At 39.6% G+C, this 24,021-nt stretch overlaps 1 protein-coding gene across 2 annotated transcripts in view; it reads left to right on the forward strand.

Annotated features, from left to right (window-relative positions):
* Nucleotides 1-23,299, forward strand: part of MYL10 (myosin light chain 10) — a 53,519-nt gene extending 30,220 nt beyond the window's left edge. The window contains exons 1-7 of one of the 2 annotated variants that reach the window (XM_064467562.1): nucleotides 1,237-1,288; nucleotides 9,071-9,157; nucleotides 11,967-12,042; nucleotides 13,515-13,619; nucleotides 17,155-17,233; nucleotides 22,252-22,300; nucleotides 23,056-23,299. In XM_064467562.1, the coding sequence (XP_064323632.1) occupies nucleotides 1,286-1,288; nucleotides 9,071-9,157; nucleotides 11,967-12,042; nucleotides 13,515-13,619; nucleotides 17,155-17,233; nucleotides 22,252-22,300; nucleotides 23,056-23,154 (498 nt within the window). In that variant the 5' untranslated portion in view covers nucleotides 1,237-1,285 and the 3' untranslated portion in view covers nucleotides 23,155-23,299. Of the gene's footprint in view, nucleotides 1-1,236; nucleotides 1,289-9,070; nucleotides 9,158-11,966; nucleotides 12,043-13,514; nucleotides 13,620-17,154; nucleotides 17,234-22,251; nucleotides 22,301-23,055 lie in introns of those variants that run through there. The other variant, XM_064467563.1, reaches the window with a different exon arrangement.
* Nucleotides 23,300-24,021: the final 722 nt, after the last annotated feature.

Genomic DNA, 24,021 nt, shown 5'->3' on the forward strand with positions numbered 1-24,021 from the left:
CCACAATTTTGCTAAAGCCAGATTAATTGTATTATGTTTATTTATTTCTTAATTACCCCTGTAGGTGTTCGAGGTACTTCACAACAGCTAAAACAGTCCTTGCCCTGAAGAGCATGCCGTCAAATCTAAGATTAGAGATGACAGCACTGCAAGGGGCTGGACCTGGAGAAAGAACGAGGTCCTTATTCAACTAGATAATTAAATGTATGTCTGTCTCAAAGTTCAGTTGATTGGTTAAGCACTTTTGTGACTCAAGGTTATAGTGACTGATGTAGACAAGTATTTCAGATGCTACTGTATGTTCCTGAAAAACCTATTTTGGTGCTGTTTTTACTGTACCGGTTGTCCTGTATGGATACTCTCCCAGACACAGACTAGACCTTTAGGAAATATGATTTCATGTCTGTGGAATTATGCTGTTTTGTACTGGTTAATGTTTTGGCCCATTGTGATAATGCCAAACACAATTTATGAATCAGATGGAATGTGTATGCATTAATGTCTGTGAGAATTCCCTGGGAGATACAACCATTGTGGTTCCTATGCTGCCTTCTGTTTTCTCCTGCTCTTAACCCCATATTCATTGCTAACATCTCTTTTTCCATGCTTTGAAAAGCATGAAAACCATGCTTTTCACCATGGCTCTCCACCAATTTGTAGTAGCTTGAAATCTGGCCCCTGGACTTCAGGCATGTGTGATAGATTCAGGGAAAACAGACCTGATCTGAGTCACTTTATTGCCATCTGCAGAGCACTGCTTTCCCAGCACACATCCCAGTTATAGAAGCACCTATGCAGAACCTCAGTCATTTTTCTGGAGCTCTGAATGCATGCGCCAGGGTCTGGAGCTACCAGACGTCTCAGTGGCCCAGATTTATTGCTAGTTTATTCTGCGTGTTCTCAAGGAGCATGTCTCTCTTTCTGTTTTTTCAGGATGCTCTGTCCACTTAAAATCTTTTTCAGTGCATGCCCTGTGTTCATTGTTGAGAAGTACTTGGGAAAGCCCCTTTAGCTCTAGCCTATTGTGAGTGCTGTACAATTGTATCCCAACTGGCTACTCTACTTATCTACTGCATTATTTCTGTGAAAGCAAAAGCCATGCATGGAACAGATGCTTGGAATGGTATTGGGATCCAGTTACTGCACTTTTCCAACCTTACATCTATTGTCTAAACTTGGAGCAGGCATATTTTTATTCCTTGGTAACACTATATAAAGAGACAATTGGCATTTCGTTTGCTGGCTGACTAGTTGGCAGAGAAGGGGTGGAAGGAGCAGCAGCAGTATGGTAGGTTTTATTCTTTCCTATATCTGTTTATCTCTGCCTGTATTTCTTTCTAACCCAACCCTAGCAATTCAGAGCAGTAATGATCACACTGGACCCCATGAAATCTCATACTTAGTATCACATCCAGAATGATGATACATCCCATAAGTGAGCTGTGAACTTCCAAGGACTTTTCTGCATGTGTTTAACAAATGAATAAGGTGGGGAACAACCCAGATGCACTTGCTGAAGGAAAGAGCTTGTGCACCTTTTTCCAAGACTAGTACTCCAGGGCAGCCATTGCTGTCACAGCTGGGTGTTAATTAGTGCTAAGGTCTGCTATGGTGTGATGGGAGTGAGGGGAGGGGATATCTCTGTCATTGTAACTGTGTTGCTCTTGAGACCGCAGGGAGAAGTAGAAAGTACTGAAGAGATTTCTGTGTCTTGTCTTTGCCCTGCTCACTGTTGCCTTTTAGCTCTGGGACTCAACAGCCACCTCTGCACCAAAGGTGCACTTGATGTGTTTCCAAGGAGCACTGAAGAACTCCTGCCTAAGGAACAGTGGGCAGACTGGGCTCTAACTTTTTATTCTGCAAATTCAGAGGAATGACTACAACAATATTTTTTTAAAAAGCTGGTGATTCTCTCTTTCCTTATTTTTCTCCTTTTTACAGGTCCTTTTCAGGCTGTCTTAAAGTAAGGCTGTCCAGTGGCTCCCTGGCGCTATGGAATATTTGATTCTGGAGAACACTGGAGAGGGAGTTGTATATGAAAAGCTTTCTCAAAGCTTAGTTCAAACCTGATTCTATTTAAGCAGGTGATGAATGTGATCCAAGTGCTGTTCTGAGCAGGATAAAACCACATTCAAAGTAATTTCCAAAATCCACACACAAATGTAGGTTCTAGTTTCAGTCAGTACAAGCCCAGTGTCAGTGGTTTCACACTGAGCGCGCAAGCCACTAATCACGTTCTTCACCACTGCTTTAGAAGTGAGCAGTGCCTTGTGCTGATTATGCCTCTTCAGTTGTGGATTTACAGGTTTCCCTTTAATCAGCTTCACTAAAGTCTAAGCCAGCCCTTTTGTGGGGTGGGGGGCAAGTGCTGGGTCTTAGGTTCTCCTTTTCCCCTCTTTTTAAAAATTTTATTTACCAGTTTTCTTCCCTCCTATTTAGTTCAATGACACACCACACTGCTTGATGTTTGAAGATATTTCAGGACATTCTGTGGTAAAATTGCTTAAGTTAGGAGATGTGAAAATATAGTGAGAGACCATTCTGTCTCCTCATACCCAGTTCAACTGACAATTCTCTGTAGTGGCTCTTTTCATTGTGCCTTTTGTTTTGGGAAAATATCTTCTGAGGTACCTTACTATACAGGGACACATGAAACAGATTTAAAATGGAAAGAAAAAAATAACCTTAATGAAAGAAAGCTGAAGAATATCTTTACATAAGGAAGTGATCATTTTTTATTAATCAGAGGGAAATGTATATGTAATTATGCTAGATGAACTCTGTGGGGAGGGTTTTTTCTCTCTTTATGATGTCTTAAGGGATTTATAAATATTACAGAGGTTTTATAGCATCATAATATTTCAGATGTGCAGTAAAGCTACTTTCAAAGGATTAGTGCAGACAAAGCAGCATAGTAAAAAATAATTACAAGTCAGTCAGTGCTACTAGGCTCTGCCATACAGGGCTGATGAGAGTGAGAGAGGCAGGGTTCAGGGAGATAATTTTTCTAACAAGAGCAGACCACACAAGTGCTGTGGAATGGAGTTCTGAGAACTGTCTACAGCTCTTCGTTAATTCCAGGGAATTTCAGTGAAGTTGGGTCTGTGATGTCTCCCTGCATGCTCTGAGCTGATGGAGAGAAGCAAGGGAAGAAGAGAGGTGGAAGAAAGGAGAGGGAAGCCTTTTTCATATTCCCAAAAGATTCCTTTGTTTATTCAGTTCCAGCGACACCTTGTAGCAAATTCTGTGTGCTGAAGGGAACGGCGTACCCAAAAATAGATTGCATTCTGATCAAATGTGTTTTGCAGCCTGCTTAACTGTCTGGAATGCACCACCTGTACTGAAACAAGGACTGACCTTAGTGGAGCAATGCTGATTTCACTAGCTGAAAATGCGGCCAGTTGTTTAACTGTTTAAGTGTTTGGGTATGCATCTGCACATACACATATGTGTACGTGTGTGTGTCTGTGAGCACAGAGGACTGTGTAGGTAGAGGGGGCCTGTTCATCTGTTTACATGAAGGAAGACATGTATATGCTAGTGAAGAAATTCTGTTGGGTGGGGAAAGCAGCTGGTGAATTTTGGGTCACAGAGGTTGAGTCGTCTGCGGTTGGAGAGGTTATCTGCTGCTTGGAGATAAGTTTTGGGAGATAATACATTCTCTCTGTATATCTGTGCAAGAGAAAAAAGGAGACTGTGATTGGGAAGGGATTCTATGTGGGGCAAAGGAGAATGCTTTAGTGTATGGGAGTGTGAAGCAAGGAGGATGCAGTCCAACAGATTTTTGTATCTAGCAGGGATCAAAGGTGTGTGTGTCTGTGTGGGTGTGTGGGAGGCAGGGACTACATATAAAATGGAGTGAGGATGAGAAGGGAGGGATCTGTTTGTGAGTGCAGAGTATATAATAAAAAGATATTCTGGTTCTCGGTTCTGATAACGTGGGTTTTTATTTGAATGATCTGAGGCTGTTGCCTGTTTGAAATGCAAATTGTGCCCTTAGAGCAGTTTATGTTGCTTACTCCTCTAGACTGTTCCCTCAAAGGCATGCACTTGGGCTGGCCCTGTGCTGCTCACCTGCCATGAAAAGGACCTAAACCATGCTAAAAAAGGGTGGCTTGTCCATAGCTGTGATCTTTGGTGCAGATGCAGTGTAAATTGTCTCAGCAGATCAAACTTGTGAGACAATAATCAACAAAAATCCTGTCCAGTGCTGCAAAAATCCCTTGGATGGTCCCGAGATGTAACTTTTGATTCAGAAGCTGGATTCAATGATAATGAAAATCCAAAGACAGGAAATGTCAGCACTGAGATCCCAGAGTGGATGAAAAACAAGGAGAGAGTGTGATGGATGAAAAAGTAATAGTAACTCAGAGTTAACATCATACTGTGGATCACAGTAGGGGACAGAATCTGAGTGAGATGATGGATGATTCTGTCTTTTCTGTAGTCACGGACATAGTTACAGAGGAAGGAAGTATAAAATGTGAAACATTGCAATTTAAAGTTGGTAGTACCTCATGTCTAGTTTGTCCTGGGCTGAATGAACACGTAGGGGTGCAAGACAACAGAATCAGGCTCTTAACAGTGTATGCGGCTGTTTTTCTCTGAAGAACTCCCTCCCAGGAGATCTGCTTTTCTACTGGTGTCTTCTTCGGTAAAAAAAAATAAAAGAAGACACACTAAGTTGCTGAGTGGGGAACTGCTTCGCTTGTGTTTTAACTTTGGCTGTCAGGAATATCAAACTGTGTCATCTTTAGATATTTAGAGTATTTTCTGAGTTGTTTAAGGGATGGTGGACCAAACAGGGAACCCCAAGCTAAACTGAAAATGTGGCTTCTGGCAACGCTACCCATTTTGCCTGACTGCCTGTAGAAACGTTCTTGCTCTGCAGAAAATGCTAAGTAGAGGTCAGTTACTTCATACTTACTGAAGTGTAGAAGTGTTCACCTGAGCAGCCAGCGAGGAGTAACACCAGTTACGGAGCTGTACCTTTGTCTTGGAGCAACTTGCCTCTTTTACCGTCCTTTTCTATGTTGTCTGCAAAATTCATTGAGGGCCTGAGATGATGAAGTTCTGCAATAATCCAGTGCCACTTTCTTTGTATCTCTCGTGTCATGAACCTACTCCAGCACCAGCTTTTTATGATTTTATCAGGGTAAACAAAGCCTCATGTTTTGAAGTAAGAACCAAGTCTTTTCAGCTCCCTCCTCCTTTGCATGTAGAGGTATAAACTGATTTGCTGCCCCCTTTTCTTTTAGGTCACCCTGGAATCTTCACTCTGATTCACTTGAACATACACACACACACACACACACACCAACATGTAAAAAATGAATCCCTGTTCTTATGGCTATAAGAGAGGCAAAGGCAGTTCACACTCATTGTTTCTGCCTGCCTGTGCCACTGCACTGTCCTTGTTCTCTCTGGCTCCCTGGCACTGCTGGATGGGAGAAATATAAAGAACTTCGTTGAGGAAAGCTCAGCTCAAAGCAAACGCGTGGTTCAACAGTGTTTTCTTGGGACCAGATTTTGGTATGGCTCCATTTTCTCATTTCAAGCTTCTAAAACAAACCAAAACCAAACTAAGGAAAAAAAAGACCCTTTAAAATCCAGGCTAATTGGGAGAGTGCTAACACTAGTAAGACAAATGAGTGATATGCAACAAGCCTGTGGTTTCTTTTCTAAAGTGAAGTGTTGTTTTCTTCACAATGGGATGATTAATACACTCAGGCAGGAATATTAATAGGCTTGTTCAGTTGTTGCAACATTCTTCCCACTGCTGTGCTATTGAGGCCTCGGAATCTGAGCCCAGGGGACCCTCAGCTCTTCAGTTTCTCATCTGGCACGTTTTGTATGTCAGACTCAAGGCACATGTTGCAAAGATAGAGCAGCTATCTTTGCAAAGTGCAGCTCGGCACACTTTGCATTTTACAAATGGAGAAATCAAGGCAGACATAAGTAATGTGTCAGTCACCCACTTGCTCCTCTGTAGGTCACCTACTAAATCTTTGACAGTTTAGAAACATATGTTTGTTCAGTCCTGTGTTGCTCTTTTTACTATACCGTTCTTTCAGAGAGATATTCCAGAGTGAGAATCCTGATTCTATTAATTAAAAATTTCTGGGTGTTTGGAGCTGTCAGACAGCAGCACAGATCTATTTCTATTCTCCTAGAGCTGCCTTTTAACTTGACCTACCCTCCACAAAGACAGCTCCACCTGCTTATTCCTCAGCCTTCCTCTTCATAGCACCTGCCTATCCACCAGTCATGCAAAATCAAGGTGCAGTTTCTTCCCGTGATTATGCATTTCCTAGCCTTTCAAAGCAGATAAATTAGGGTCCCAATACTCTGTATGCAAAAAACAAGAGACTGATAATCCAAGATGCTCAATATGTTTGGTGCCAAAAGACTTAGCTTGAAATTGGTGATGGAAAGCCATTCCCATCCAACAGCTGTCCATTGGCCCCTGCGAAATGCATTCGTGGTCTCGGCCCCATTCCACAAATGAGCGGATCATAAATAGGATCCAAACCCAGAGCTTCAGTAGAAAAACTAAAGATAGATTGAGCCATATGGGCATGGATCTCCTTTATCATCCCAGTACATGGCTAACCAGAGAGTAACATTGAACAATGTTCATTGTCAGCAAACATGCTGGGCTGAATTTTTCCTAGTACAGTGATTGTTCTCTGGGTAACTAGTCTTCAATCCTTTTTGCCTTGAATAGGACTTCACTAATGTAATGAAACTTTGGGTGGTTTTTGTGTTGCTGGTCTGTTTCTAATAGATACTGAGCCACAGATTTTGGGTTTATCCGATCCTTTCTTATAGCTACAATCCTTGCTTAAAGCCTTGCAGCACAGAGAACCCATTAAACTGAGGAATAATGAAGGTATTGCCAGTGTTTGGCATTTAAAGTTAATAGAGCCTGGAGCTGGAGCCCACTGTCCTTCATTGTGGTGCTAGCTTAAAAAGATGCATATTGTTTGCTAGCATGGGAAATATTTATCTCGCTGAATATGGATGCTCTATCTGGTCACAGCAGAGCAGCGCATGAGAATGGTAAAATATGTTTTGTCTTCATAAAGACGAGGTACATGAGCACAGGAGAACCAGTTCTACTACCCCATCTGAAAAAGCTGAGGCCAGCCTTGTGCCCTGTGATCATTTCCCCCAGACAGCTTGCAATACATTCCGCTGGGTAACATCTGCTTTCTTTTTACCTCGGGGAACAAATACACATAAACACATAGGACTGTTAATATTTCCATTTGATCTGGAAGTGTTAAAAACCTCCACCAGGCACATCATGTTACATGGAAGATTGCCCATTACTGCTCAAAATAACATTTATTTCATGTGTAGGAGGAGGAGGGAATCTGTTTATTCCAAAATCAATATTTCTACATTCATTAAACATTCCACTTATTCACTTTTTTTTTCCATGGCTTGGTGGCATTCTATCGTATACTTTTATCCTCACTACAAATACAGTTTTCTTTTAATTTCCATTCCTATTTCCAGATTTTAGCATTTTGCATTAACTGATTGGAGGTTGACAGGTCTGGAGTGTGGGTTTGTGGGTGAGTGTCTACCATAGCCCTAATTTTCAACTCGGGTTCTAAAACAGGGTGGCTGAATGTGGAAATCTGGCTGACAAACTGAATTGATGAGACAATGTACACTTCAAACAGCGTCAAGTGGGAATATTTCCTTGAGCTGCTCTGGTCCTCAGGATATTTTAAATCAGTACTGAATTTGAACTTTCACAGGCTTTTTTATTTTGATGAAAAGAGACAGTAGAAGTTGCCTTCTGTTTCATGCAGAATAGTCCAAACTAAGTAAGACTAATTTTCCGTGACATGAGAACCAGGTGGGACTATGATGATGAAGTTTAAAAGTAAAAATGATAAAGCAAAAAACAGTCTGGCTGGAAGGGAACTCAAAAGGCATTGTAGCTCATTATCCTGCCACATGTAAGGATAATGCTGTGATTAAAACATTTCTGTAATCCATAGGAATCACAGATTTGATTCTTTACTGCAGAACAAGAACTGTATTGTCTTAGGTAAGCTGTTTGGGCCCTTATTCAAAGATACATAATGAAGTCTAGTTCTGACTGATTTTTCATGAGCATTAGATTCTGAGTTGTCATTGTAGCTCTTCCCCAATCTTTCTCTGCCTCAGTCCTCAGACTACAGAATTGTGATAAAAGCAGCCTGCCCTTTAAGTTGATTATCTTGAATATTAAAAGTATATGGTCTAGTAAGGCAATGTACTGTAGGTTGGTGCAAGAATATAGACTGTGAGGTGTTCCTACATAGGAAGAATCTGTTCAGTCAGTGTTGGTCCAGACAGAGCAGACTTCTAAACATTTCTACGTGGGTAGGAAATTATATAATTTCCCTTTATAGTTCCTGAACTGAGTCTTCATGCCGAGCCACATTTTTTGAGTCTGGCTGACTGTCCCTGCATGGGAAATGGGAAGGAGCAGTACCTGTAGCCACTTACCCAAATTGCTTGTATTTCTTGCAAACAAACAGCATGTTGGGAATTTTAGCTTACATCTCCAAGTGATGCTATAAGCTTACATCATTTTTCCTGTGGTACAGAGCTCTGAAAAGCCAGTGCAGAAGGGGAAGTAGTCTCCTGCATCTAATGGTCTGGCATAGGTGACTCTACCCAAGGAACAGGCAGTTCCTTGGGCAAACAAGGAGTGGACCAGCTGTGATATTCAGAGTTGCACTTTGGGCCCCTTACCTTTTTTAAGCCAGCACAGTGTCAATCTGTCCTTGTTTATCTGGGCTGTCAGGTTCCAGGCCAGAGCAAGGGAATGGCAAAAAGCCTCGGTGAGAGATTCATCTGTCACTAAAGCAGCATTATTTTTATCCCATTTTTAGGGAGAGAGAAAGAGATAATGGATTGAATTAAAAACTTTGTCATGACAAAACACAATCCTCTTGTATTACTTGACTGTGTATATTTTGCCTTCTGTTAAAGATGGAATTTGTCTTTGTGGGTGCTCAACAGACAAGGTAATATATATTTGATCTTCTTGTTTGTATTACAGGCTCCAAAAAAGGCGAAGAAGAAGATAGAAGGTGGTTCCAATGTATTCTCTATGTTTGAACAAACCCAGATCCAGGAGTTCAAAGAGGTTGGTCACTATTCTGCTCTTTTCTATAGTCTCCCATTATTGCTAATGAATAACATAGGTTTTGTTTGTAATAATTTGGTTCTCCATCTGCTTTAATAGAACACACAGTTGTTTTCTGAATCATCTCTGTGGTTTTGGCTGGTATATAATTTTCCTTGTGTGTTTGTTTGTTCTTCCCTTCATTCTTTCTTTCATTCTTTCTTTCCTTCTTTCTGTCACTCCCTCAATCTCCTGTTTCAGGCTCTAGACTTATTTGAAAAGCCCTCAAGCCCCTGCCCCAAAATAAAGGAAAATTATCATCTCATTCCCTTTAGTTCTGTTTGAGAAAAACACTTGAGCACATGTTTAAACTTAAGTTTAAGTGGTATTTTAAATAGGAATAGTCTTACATGCTCAAGTATTATCCTGAATACAGATGCCTTAATGAACCAGGGGTTTAATTAGTGGACTGTTCCACAATACCAACAGAGAATATTCTTCTGTGCCCTTCTGATACTGCCCACAAACTGGAAACAAAAATACCAAGAAGCCCTCAGCTGACTTTCTCCATAAATGCCAATAAAACAAAACAACATATTGAGATTAACTACGTAAGCATCTTTTAGTTCTCTAAGAATATGGTATTACCATGCATTGTAGATTCTTTGACCAGAGGTATATCTAATGGGCTGGTATAAAAGCTGAAGCTTATTAAAGACAGATTAGTTGTTTGATTAATTTATGCTCCTTTTCTGAGTGGATATTCTAGAATGTCTGTGAGGCCACCACATTTTGCACCAGTTTGTAATTTTAAATTATTAATTTTCCTCCATTTTTTGCTAACTCACACCTCCAAAGCAATTTTTGATGTGATAAATAGCTACTGTTTCATTTTGTGCATGTGGCTTTCAGCTTTACTTTTAATGAGGATTCCCACCAGTAAATCTCAGTGGTGAATGACACTAAGAACCCATGCAAAGGATTGTGAGTATGGCCCAGGTAAATGAATTGAAAGCACTAACCTCTTCCCTACAGTTAATGGGAACATGTTTAACACTTTTCTCCCACCTGTTCTCCTGTCCTTTGAATCTCCAGTTTTATTTTCTCCAAGGACTACTGTTTGAAGACGTATCAATAAAGGGAAGAACTGGTCAGAATGCTATATTTGATCTACTCTAAGTAAGATAATACTAGAAGCATTTCTGGCAGGATGATGGCAGAATAACGGCAAAAGCGTAAGGCAGTGGAGTGGTCCAGTGAAAAACAAGACTGTGTTGTGTCTGAAAACTGCATACTTGGGTCAAGGATTTCCGAAAAGCTGTTTTTTATGAAAATATTTTTATCTAGAGATTTCAACCAGCTCACCAGAAAATGTTTCAGCATTGCTGTTATTGCATTATTTTGAGTTCACCCATTACAATATATACGTAATGCTCTTCCTGTCTTCTGTGAGCTTGCTGGGCTCTGTTTTGTTCTTCATATTTTCTTCTGTTTTGCTTCGAAATTGTGGGGATCACCACTTAAAGCAAGTCCCCCAAAAGGAGGGAAAGCAACTCTAAAGAGCTGGGCTTAACTTTTTATTAGGTGATCGTTTGGCAGGTAAATGAAGGGTTATGAACATGCATGCTGCAAGTAGTCACACGGACAAACTGGAATGTGAGCAGTGGGGCTGTGTAAGAAACTGGAGGTAAAACTTCATGAAGATAGGTTGATATCGATGATCTTAAGGGTCTTTTCCAACCTTAATGATTCTATGATTCTATGATTCTATGATATAATACAATTATGGAAAGAAGTCCACCTTGTAGAGTGGTAGACTTTAAAACTCTGCAAGTTACTGTAGCTGCAATGGACTTGCTGTATTCTCAGGACAATGTTGTCTTTCATAATAATACTGAAGTAAGAATAATTCCCGGTCATGGTAAAGATATGCTCTCATATTGATGTGCATGTCAGACAGATAACCAGGTTCAGAGGCATGCCTGGTTCTACTAATATTCCCCTTCGTACGGTCAGGGGAATTTCAGGTCATTAAAATCTTTCAAAATCAATGAAACATTAAAAGTGCAATGGCAGCGAACAGACAGACGTGCAAATAGGTAAACAGGCAGTTAGCTGGCTTGGTAAATAATGGTTAGAGTACATAAATTCTGTGTTGGCTGAAAATAGAAAAATAACCGGTTTTTTTCTATCAGAAGTTAAATTTTGCCTGAGAATAAGTATTTAAGGTCAATACATCAAGGTCAGTCAGAGCACAGAGAACAGTCTGAAGGATACATGTATTGGAAAGGGAAACAAACTTTGAATACATAACACTATGAAAGCCACATTCCTCTGTACTTTTGAAAACGCAGCTTTCTCTGTACAAAGTGTCATTTTGAGGCCCACAAGAAATTGACTTTAGCTTGATCTACAGTAATTAAATGTTTTACAGAATATGATAGCTGCACAAAGGAATGAGGTATGGGAAAGGTACAAAACACACAGAGTAACCACTGACTAAATCCTCCCTAACTAAAGCCTCCCTAATTCAAACTTTCATGGGTTAAGGCCTAAATGGCTGGAGCTGCCAGCATTGGCTTCAGCCCAGCTACACGCTGCACTGAGCATTAATTTAGGAAGAAATTTGGGTGGGTTTAATTAAACCCCTTGCCAAGATACAGTAATGTGTTGAAAGTGAGGAAAGTGCAATGATGTGGATGAATCAAAGGAAGTTAAATATTCTTCTTTACAGCACGAATATAATACCCCCCTGGACTAGTATGTGTGATCGCAGCACTGTCCAGTGCAACATGGCAATGGCAATAAATTTTCCTTTTTCTTCCAATAGGCTTTTACCATCATGGATCAGAACAGGGATGGCTTTATTGACAAAGCAGACTTGAGAGACACATTTGCCGCACTAGGTAAACTAGTAATAATAATTAAATACTTAAAAGAAATGCAGTTTAAATTTTAAGCACATAAGAAAAGTTTGTATTAGAATTACAGTGGGGAAGTAATGCGATACACAGGAGGCAAAAGAAAACCTGTTCGGTTTGATCTTCCACATTTATGGTAGTTGCTATCTTACTACATAGCTCCAGCTGGAAAGTCTCCTAAGCAGCCTCTTTCAGAAGTGAAATGAAGGTCTCTCTGGGACTCACTGGCGGGTGCAACAGAGCTGTGCAGCTGGCATCTCTCCAAAGGCACTGATCCCTCCCCTGTAACTATTTCATAAAAAGCCCACCCAAGCAGGGGTCCACGCCAGGCATTTCTGATTTGCCTCTGAATCCAGGCTTCACAGGCTGCACCTTTTTCATCTAGGAGCCATGCAATATCTACCAATTAATGTTGTTATCATGGACTAGCTGCCCCTCTGCCCACACAAAAGTAGGAAGGCTTCATGTGAGGTTATGTGTTGTTGTGCATTTATGCGGGATGGAATGTGCGTGTCATGAGATTAGGTATTGTCCATTCCACGTGCATCACAATCTTGATAATATCAAGCAGATTAAAGAAAATCTTCCCAAGGAAAGGAAAAAGCAAAATATTAATGATCCCAAACCTGGAGTTGTATCCTTGTTGCAACATTCAAGCCTTGAACAGTGATGTAGGCATCTGGGCTTTTGCCATCTGGATCTTATTAAAAAGAGTTTGATAAGAATCTTTAGTGCTCCCTGGGGTGGAATCAGACACCAGAAGAGTCAGTGCAAAGAGCAGAAGCTCCTGAACTCTATATTGTGACAATGAGGTTTGCAAACTTTGGCCTGTAGCTACTGTTACCCTGGAATATTTATTTCTTAAGGCCAACTTCTGGTATCTTTCCTGTTCAGTGAAGCCCTTCAATGCCTATAAAGTACAGCCACAGCAAATAAATACTCAATTTAAGTAGGGTTGCCAGGGTCTAAATTCTCATCAATAGGACTTCATGAGGATGCAGAGGGGATAGAACTACACAGAGATGGGGAAGGGATGTGACTACTCAACTCATCCATTTGCCCTCTACTCAGAAAGGCATCTCAGTATGCAGGAGAGCAAAGACTGAGACCTTGGTTCACTTCAGTCACTTTGAACTCTACTATATTAATATCAGAGGGGCCTGTGTTTCACCTGGGATTAAAAAGAAAAAGAAAAACAATTTATTTGGAAGCGCCCCTTCTTTTGTCCACTACTGGCCACATCCTTATTATTTATCCTTCTTACTCCTTCAGTCACCCTTTGATCTTATGAGCCAGCTCTGCCTATTTGTTTTACACTAGGGTATCCTGGAGTTGTGTTCTACCAAGTTATTAGCAAAGTTACACAGAGCCTTGAGCTCCCCAGTGGGAGGAGATGAATGGGAATCGTTTTTTGAAACACAATTTTGATTTATTATGAAAAATGATCTCTGCTGCAGGTCGTCTGAATGTCAAGAATGAAGAGCTTGAAGACATGGTGAAGGAGGCGCCAGGTCCTATTAACTTCACTGTCTTCCTTACTATGTTTGGGGAAAAGCTGAAAGGTAAGTACCTTTGGGGGGTTGGAGAGGTATCTGTCAAAGATCCTCAGCACTGAAATATCTCAGCACCTTGCAAATTATAATAATGTATCCACAGAACAATGCTTAAAGGAAAGGAGTGATCTCCATTTTTGCAGACAGAGCTGAAGTATGAAAAGGCTAAGGGACGGTCCAGAGGACAATTCAAAGGTGTGATTTCAGCTTACATAAGCTAACATGAAAGTGGTAAGTTGAGGTCCAGAAAGTAATGAAATCATGGCAGCCTGGAGCACAGTGCAGATGAGTTATTCACCATCAGTAGGTTCCTGTTGCTCATGCTGTAGTGGTATCACTCCCAGTGTTAGCTGGTTTAAAGGCATTGTAAGCATTTCTTTAAAAAATCCCTCTGCACTCCTTTGGTTCATTATGCAAACATGACCCCTGCATCATCCTTGCAGTTATTAGGACACGAAGAAGAAAAATGTCCTCTCCTCATTTTCGGTATTAGTTGTAACCCAGTGGCCCAGCCTTGGTTTCACTTGAGGTCAATATTGATTTTGCCATTGAATGAAGATTTTGCTGAATAACTCTTAATGGAGTGGATAAATTGAAATAATTTTATCTCAGTGGATTTACAATGATAAGGGAGAGGCATTTTGCCTATTGCCATGGGCATATATAGGGATCACTGTAGGGACATTAGAGAATTTAGCGGGTGCTAAATTTGTTGTGGGAGCAAGTAACTTAATCATATCTCTTATACAGTTAATGGCTAGAAACTGCAAGAGAGGGAGTGTGAGGCTAAGAGAAACCTCCGGTCATTGTCCTATATGCGTTAGAGAGAGGTGAAACCCTTGACCTTTGAAGCAGGGTTGGCCTCAGCCAAGCACATTCCAGATGTTTGTTAAAATAAGTAATTATCAGAAAAATGGAAAAATCTGATCCCATCTTCTCAAAAACATTTATTGCTGCTAAACTCTGTCTTTATATTGCTGAGCACAATTTCAGTGAAGGGCTTTTTACACTTCAAATAGATAATAGAGAGGTCTGAAAGAAAAAATCAATGTAGCTAGTCCTCAAAGAACTATACTATTGCTAAGGAGCACAGCATGTCTGGGATGCATAAGAGGTGATGGAGAAGGCTCTAGACTGACACTGATGAGGGGATTTTATTACCCAGACATCGATCTGTCTTAATTAGAGTGGTACCTCCACCTTTACATTCCAGATATCATCTTTCAGAGCAGGCAGTGCCCTTCTCTATAATCTTCCTTCTGGGATGCGTGCCTATTTCTTGTGGGGGTGCCCTGCTACCCATTCCTGTCTATTTGTGATGCTTATGATCACACAGAGCATGGAAATGAGCTCTTCTTACCTTCCCCTCTTCCCTCTTGTCTCTTACAAGTGCTGAAGCTGGCAAAGAGTCTGGCCTTGCCAATTGTGTGGCCTAAAACCAGAGCCAGCACAGGAAGGTGAATGGTAAAGCATACTCCTCTTGTCTGCAGGTTTCCTGTTGGCTACTAGCAGAGGAGGGTTTTTTTTTTAATTTCCATTTGGTGAAGGAAAAATCACAGCTGTGCTTGTCATGCCCTTCTGGTTGGGTTTGTCATGCAAAGGAAGCAGAGCCAAAAGACTGCACATTCCCAATCAAAACTAATTGGGATGAAGAGCCTTTGTAGTGCAATTAGAAAGGGAGAAAGGGCTAGAGGAAGTGGATATGGCAATTTTGCAACACTCTTTATTAGCTAAGTACCACTCAGAGAATTTGGTGAAAGGTGCTTTCTAAGTAAAATTTGTTGTGCTATAATTGATTTCTGTCATAAAGGGGAAGCTGGGATTTTTGGACGAGTTTTAGCTTTGTATATTGAGATTATGATGCCAGATGAACAGCTAACAAAACTCGGTTTATGTTAATGCCAACCACATGGAGCTGTTTCTACAGGGAGTCAGAATAATACAATTTGTACAGAAAACAGAGATGCCGCGCATCAAAGAAACCACTTTATTTACCAGCTAATCAATAAAGAATGCCGGCTGTATTGCTTCTCTTCAAAGCCAAAGTCCAAGGATATGATAGACTAGAAAATGTAAAACACAGTAAGGAAAAAAAAAATCCCCCACACAGTGGTGACTACTTAAAATGCAGACCTTCCTCGGAGCTGGAAGATGTTTCTGTTCATGGGACAATCAAAACACTCATTAAATACCAATGCTCTTTGTATTGATCATATATTTGTTGCAGTTTGAATACATTGCCTTTAGCTTGGCAAGAAGATGTATATGGCCAGCGTGTGACAAGAAGGGGGCCTATAGCCTTAGGTTTATTCACTAGTACTTAGTAGTATCAACTAAGATACTACTACTAATCCCTGTGAAACCTTTCAAAGAAAGAAAACTAAGAAGGCAGCAGGGGTGTATGTAGTCATTAGAGCAGGCAACCTTGACTGGGTTCTATTCTAGTTCTTTCTTTGCCAAACTTTAAAACAAACTTTGAAACTCCAATTTTTTCTGTTACTTCTTTTTTTTTAATCACACTTTCAACATTTCAGCATCCCAAGTAGCTTCATTTGTCCGTGGGTCAGTCCACCTGCTTGTAAATTTGGTTTTCAACAGTTATAAATAATGATTTGTTTTATATATATTACTGTAATATTTTGAAATACTGGGGAATAGTCAGAAACAGAGTATATAGAGTATCCTTTGGTGTGGGTCGAAACTGACTCTGAGTATACTCGGAATCTGTGGTATTACAGAATAGTCAGAAACCCTGGCCAACATTAAGGCACTGTGAAAGCTAGTATCCGACCCAAATTTTTTCCAGTCTCAATAGATGGGACAGATAAAGGATGGAAGAAAAGGAAGACTATTACTATCATTTTACTGCTGGGAACAGAGAAGCAGGGAAATTAAAGTCATACCAAAAGTCTGTGGCACAGCTAACAGCAGAAGCAAAATCTTGGAGCCGTAATCTAGTGCTTTAACCCATCGTGTTTCTATAAGTAACACTTAATGAAGAGATACTTAAGTGGAAGTGCACTACAGAATGTAAGTGCAGATCACCATTTTACATTGATCATCCTGTTCCCATTGCATTCCATGGACATTCTGATTTTATGATGAGCTCCATTTCCTTTAGTAAGGGAAATAACCTCTTCTCTATATAGTGAAGAACAAGTAAAATCAAAAGCTGTTTTCACAAGGAATGTACAGTACAAGATTAAAGGAAGCCAGTGAGGGAAACAGTTTGTTATATTTTCATTTCTGAAAGCCACTAATCCTCTGGGTACTGATATTGGAGACCAGTTCCTGGAAGTTTTCTCTCCTGCAGACATAGAATAGATATGAGTTATTATTTTTAAGCTTCTGAGCATTGAACTATTCACCTCTATTGTTTATCTGACATGACAAATGCTGCCGACTTACGGAACCTTTGTCTTCAAACCTATAACTGCAGAATTCTCCATTTTGCACTGTTTTCAAGGGAATGCAAATACTTAGCAAGTATTCGGCAGCTATAGAAGTACATCCAGGCTTCTAAATTATATTTCATTAATTTTAGGCACGGACCCAGAAGAAACCATTCTGAATGCTTTTAAGATTTTCGACCCAGAAGGAAAAGGCCACATAAAGGCAGACTAGTAAGTTTTTTTCAATCCTTTTAAAATAATAATAATAATAATAACAATAATAATAATAATAGTACAAGTTTAAAGAACTGCTTAAAAGCTATATTTTTCACAGTATTTTAAGAGACAGAGGAACTGTCAGGCAGAGAAATATTTAGCTTTTTAAGCCAGAGTTAAAAAACTGGACTATTGTATGAATGTATTTGTATACCAAAAAGAGATGTTATTGTTTTCAGACATTGCAAGAGGCAACGGAAATATAATCACATGTAGGCCATTAGATAGCCTTTTTTGAACGTCTGGATATAAATCAACACATGACTCTTTGTAGATTAACTCCATATGTAAAATTAAAATGAATGCCTGGTGCCTAACTCTCAGAGTGCTTGACGAAAATGGGAAAGCTAGTCCCCTTTTAAAAAAAGTGATCAATTTAATTAACTCTGGGACATGGTTTTAACGAGGACATTTTCCTTGTTATGTGTTTACCGTTTGAGCCTTCTGCTTCTAGACAATAATTTGCTGTAAAATTCCACTAGATATGGTGGGAGCCAAACCAAATAATACTATTAATATTATGGCAATTATAGTCAATATGGCTATTTTTTAAATAAGGGGGCAGGACTTAATTTGTATTCATAACCTGTTACACCAACAAAGCAAGGTAAAAGGCTTTAAGTGCTAATTGCACAAATGCAAATCCTCATTGCACTGCCAGAATGGTGTAAGCAGGCCTGCAGGTAAATGAGATAAGTGATATCAAATCAGGGCAGTGGATGAGGAGGGCTGACCTATGGCTTCAGTGAAATGCTGTATGTGCCTGGATTTATGCATATGCTTAAATTCCTTGGTGAATTTGGGGTCTATACATTTACTGCAGCAGGCATTTCAGGTCAATTTTATAAAGCATAATATGTATAGGAAATTTATTAGGGAACCATGAGTTACAAAACTGTATTTACATCAATTAATTCTGCTAATGTTGTGGTAAGGTAAATGAAAACTAAGCCTCTTACCAGAACCTCTAAGGTAGAGCTTTCCATGACATGATCTGCAATTATCGATGTCTCATTAAAGTTAGTTGAAAATACAAAATTAACATACAATATTTCTTTCTATTACCAGTATGCTTTTCTATGACAGCACCCCAGTGGGTATGGGAGTCCTATTACGATACCCAATATGCAAAATAAAAGCAAGGAGACAGCATTTTCACTAAAGAACTTCCAAATTAATTAAAACCCAGCAAGTGGATGTAGCAAACAATCAGAAGGAACAGAGGGTTAACAGTCATCCTGATTGTTTTGGGGTTAACCTTATCCAAACAGCCTGGGAAGAACAGTCAGAGAAACACATCAGAAGTGACTCGATCAATCAGACTAAAATGTAGCCTGTTGCCAGATAGGCCAGATCACATGGTATTGAAATCACAGCCATGAAATCCAACCTTCTGATAATACAAAACCCATGAAATGTTATATTTCCCACCACTACCTGTGACAACATACTGCATACAAAATCTGCAGCTTGCCACCCTGTGTCCAGTTCTACGTTCCTTGGACGCTGAAAGCCAGTTGGAGTTTGGGGTAAATTAGGAATGCAGTACCACAGCCCAAAATGAAGATGAGAGAGAAATACTTGTATTTTCCCTTGATGGAAAAGGTCAACCTTGTCCCCACCCCCACTGCACTGCTAACATTAGACAATTGTTTTAGTTCATCACCACAACAGAGCATAATGTTTACTTATTAGACCCGAGGGTAATGTTGATCATTACAGAACAAACCATTAAATCAATTCCGTGAATGTCTTTGAGGTTTAACGTCTATTCATATGCTTCCAAAATTTAGACATTTGAAGGTTTTGAAATAATTTCTATGTTGGCTCATGCAGCCATTTCAATATGACAGTTAATGTTAATAAATAGTATTTCTCCATATTAAAAAATCCTGGAATGTTTCTCTCCAAAACCAGCCGTGTTGACCTTTTAATCAGAACTTCTTTTTATGTTCATGGACTTAACATCCTTTTGGGGATTTTTATGCTTCTTCCCTCTGCGTGTTTTCACCTCTAGTCTGGAAATGACTCACTTAGTCCATCTGATGGTAGCTGGGATAGAGCCTTTCAACCTTTCCAGAAGCTCCAGGAGTTTATAACTTACTTCCAAATTCAGTGACAGACTTTGTTTGTCTGCATCGTTACACCACACATAAAATCCTTCCTATAGCATGATGTCAAAAACAGAAAATGCTTTAGGTCAGATTCTCAGCTGGTGTAAACTGGCATAGTGTTTGGAAAGGTTAGATGATTCAGTCCTAAATGCCATTCATTGGACAAAGTGAGTCAGGCCAACATCAACTGTGTCTAATGCTGATGCCAACAAAACTTTTCAGATTTGTACCGGACAAAAATGGACCCAGGGAGTTCACACGCATTCTGGGCCTTTGGAGATTAGTTTGGCTGAGCTAGTGATGTTTCTCATCATAGTTGTGAAGCACTGCTCATTTCAACTCACCTGTTTTTCTCCAAGACAATGCTGTAGAAAGGGCAAACCCAGTGGAAAACCAAAATGCCCCAGAGATTTCACAGATAATTTAAAAAAAAGTTTTGAAAATATAAGAATGCAACAAAGTATTTGTAACTGTAGAACAAACTGATGTCCGCCAGGACAAGAGATAACATTGAGACTCCTGTGTCAAGGCAAATGGATATTCTTTTTGCCCAGAAGACTTTGATTTTTCTTTTCTTTTTTTTGAGAAGAAAATAGTCTTTAAAAAAGAAAACAAGAAACACAGAGGAAAAAGAAAAAAGTACATAATCTCTAGCTTTGGAAATTGTGAGTGTTCGTTCCTCTATAAAATAAATAATGGAAAATGTGCATAAATCCTTAACTCAGTCTTTCTTCCTTATGAGGGTGCCAGCGCCTACTGGGCTGTGCATCAGAAGATAATTAGATATTTGTCTTTTCTTTTCTTTTCCCATAAATACTTTAAGCATGTGAATAGAAGGCACATAATGCCCAGATCTCTTTTTGATTCAGTCCTGTTTGTGATGAAGATAATTTGTGACTTCTGACAAAATTGCTGTAAGTGCTTCCTTCTATTCACCAAGCTCCTTCCTGTATCACACTTCCTATTTACATTTGCTAATGCTGTTTGCCCCAGCACACATACATCCAATAATCAATTTATGCTGATGAGAATGCTCGCTCTACTCTTGCACCCACTGATCATTTGAGAATCGCACTTCAAAAAAATGCAGTCACATAACAAATGGCCAGGATAACAAAACAGAAACAGCAGTATGAGAGAAAGATGAAGAAAGTAAAAAGAATGATAAAGTAATGCAGGAAATTTATACACAACAACTTAAGTGACTTCAGAGTATTTCCCAAAACTTGCGTGGATATTTTCACTCTTTTCCTTGTGGGTAAGATCCTTATTCATTACCCAGAAACTTCTTTTTTCAGTTTTCCCTTTCTGTCTTTCCAAATGAGCACTTCATATCAACAAGAGCGAGTTTCAGAAGTGTATATGCCTCTTATGCAAATTGGGCTACATCTTTGTTGTAGCCTTTTACTGGAAAAAAATATGTGTGTCAGAGATAGGAGGAAGTGCGGTTGTAGCTTGGCCATCAAAACTACACTTTTATCTCTGTGACTTTTTTCACTCCAGATGCATGGTGTATGGCAGCAGAGAGAGAAGCTTTACTATATTGCCTGAACATCTGCATCCACAGTAGGTTAATACTGCTAATATGGAAGTGCCTCTGTGCAAGCATGGTTTCTATTATAAATAGTTAGTTTTAAATATTCACTTTAAAAAGCAGAAATAAAGATTCACTTTAAAAAGCAGATAGGGCTGTTTCCAGAGAAGCTATTGCTCTCACTCCCCCACAACAAATTCTTTTAAAAAGTAGCCTTTTTTCAAATCTACAATTGAGAACAGATTTCTATACTTGTTTCAGCTTTTGTTTTTGTACAACAGACTGCTCATCTGTTATCACAGGTTTATAGTCTGTTGTAGCAATCTAGAAAAAATACTGATAGTGTATAAATGCCCTTGGTAGTAACAAAACGAGACAACTCTGCCTCTTCAGTATGAATACAAACTCTTTCAGGTTAATATAGGAATTCCACAGGAAGGGGAAATTATTAGTGCAAGTGAAAGGGATGTTTATGTGATATGATTGAGTTCCTACAGGTGGATGTTCTAGCATGTTGTGCCCTCAGCACACGAGTAACTAGGTGAAATATAAAGGTGTTTTATCTAAAGGGGTTGGACTAGAAACAGTAATTATTCTTCCTGGGTTTTCCGTTTACCTATAAACTTAGGGAAGAAAAAATTACATGCTTCACTGACTTCCCACCATGGGTTTGAAATCAGAGGGTAAATCAGCTGAGGGTCTGACCCAAAAATACTCCCTTTGATGTAATTGCATAGGATGCAGATTGTGTGTGGGATAAGCTCCTTGTTACAGTGCTGTAACTCCAGATCAAGACATTGTACCGTGAAATACAACAGGTCTCATGCAATTTCACAGTCTCCTCTGGGAATGACTGCATGCAAATAAAGGGATTCTCAGATGATGATTCGGAATAGCTGTTGGAGTTCTCTTTCAAGTCCTCTTTCTCATTTCATGCTCTGTTCCTTTCATCCTCAGATTTTACAGAAAATTTTATCTCTTTTGGTTTTGTTAAGTGATCCAAATTTTAAACAGCAAGTGAGAAAACCTACCATTTTAGGTTAAGATAAGCATACAAAATTGCTGTATTTCAATTAGAATAATAACCTTAAACAATTTTAAACCTCTATAAAATATCACAAAAGCAAAACAAGTTGGCAGAGCGAGGCATTGACATTGATGGGTGCCCACAGAAAATCTCTTACAATATCATGTAAGGATTAACAGCTCTAATTTATGCGGTCACACAGATTTTCTTTCATGCAACTTCAGGAGGGATCTTGCCATCTGAATTGTCATGTGCCATTATCACCCTTTAATCAGGTTATTTCGTTTTATTTGAACAGCATCAAAAAAATGCTTATGACACAGGCAGACCGGTTCAGTCAAGAAGAGGTAAGGACCTTCTGGCTTATTCAAAATATGAATCAATCTCCAGCTACTATCCAGCAATAAGTATTTGCCCCTCTTTAAATGCATGAATTCAGCTCAAATCCAGACTGAGAGAAGGTTGAACCCAGCTCTAGCAATTAGGAACAAACCAAAGTGTCTCTTCTGACTAGTTCCATGGCTAAATCAAAGTCAAAGAGATTCTTTGGACTTCCATCCAAGTGTAAGCGTGGCCTATCTCTTGCTGTTCTTTCCTATGGTGAGCTGGGTAATGAATTTACTAGAGTTCAAGTGGGTTTGGGTGGGGGCTGTGATCTGGTTTCCATTTCTGTGAGAGTTATTTTGTTGGAAATCTGAAATGGGTTCTGAAATGAGGTACTGAATTTGTGGTTTGTGTGAGACTGAACACGGATTCTGCTGCCTGGGAGGAATTTAGAGGGACTTTATTTTCAGAAGAAGAGATTGAGTGGAGTTGGTTCATGGCAAGAACAGACTGGGCTGCAGATTGGTGTAGGCTTAGGCTTACCTGGATTTCAGGGAGAGCTCTTTTTAACAGGAACGTGTTGGGATTATAGCATGATTCTATTAACTAGTGGTGCCCTAATTCCTATTTCAATTTTACTGAAGCTAAGGAAAAATTTTCCATAATGGTTAATGGGTCAAGGCAGAAGGGAGCTTAACTGGGTTGAAAATGAAAAGCAGTACATGTTGCTGTCGTACAGTCCTATGTTTGTAACGCTTATCTCCTGTTTGCTTGGCAGATCAAGCAGATGTTTGCTGCTTTCCCTCCAGATGTCTCTGGTAATCTTGACTATAAGAACCTCTGTTACGTTATCACCCATGGTGAGGAGAAAGACTAAGAGGAAAGAGATGAGCTTTTCCTGTGGTGATGCACCAAGTTATTTCATAATGCTTTTGTGTGCAAGACAAAAGGCTAAACATTCGGTATGTGAAGCCATGTGGTCATCAGAAGAGAACCAATAAAACAATTGAAATTAGATTAAAGTTATTTAATGCTCCTGCTTTTACAAAAAAAAAAAAAAAAAGAAAATACCATTTTTGTGAGTTTTTTCCCATCCTTTTTTTTATGTCAGTGGTTTGAAATGGAATTTTTTTGATGAACTGGTGCTTTCGTGATTTATTGACAATCCTAATGTTCACCAGATGGTCCATTGGGCACTGCAGTGTTGCTTAACCTCTTGTCTTTTATACATAAGCTCCATGTATTAATTGAGAAATCCTCTAACTTATTGCACCAGCAAGAGTATTTGGTAAACAGAATTCTGTTTCATTTCACAGCCCTTAGCAATGAAAGTGTAAATAAAACAATCCTAAGCTCTTGTGAATACGCAATATGCCCTCTCCATCTCAGTGATGTGGCCAGTTTCATAAGCCACTTGACTCCTTTGCTTTGCAGCAAAAGAACAGAAGCAGAGGAATAGTGGTTTTTTCTCATAGCGAAATTTACCTAGGCGCACTTAGAAACCAGTAATAATGAATTTCCCCCTTCAGAGGTACCTTTATTATGTGTAGGAAGTCGTCCATGAAATAATAATAACACCTAGTCTCTCACGCATTGGTCATCAGCCTTGTTTTACAGGTGAGGCACACACTGGAAGGATGTCTTTTGCCAAAGATTGTTTGAAGGTCTACGGACAAAGGCAAGAAAAGAACTCAGGAACTGTAGGTCAGGGTTACACATGAAAGCAGACTACCTCTCACTTTTA

The sequence above is a fragment of the Phalacrocorax carbo genome, chromosome 17 (genome assembly GCF_963921805.1).
Source record: "Phalacrocorax carbo chromosome 17, bPhaCar2.1, whole genome shotgun sequence".
Classification (NCBI taxonomy): Eukaryota; Metazoa; Chordata; class Aves; order Suliformes; family Phalacrocoracidae; genus Phalacrocorax; species Phalacrocorax carbo.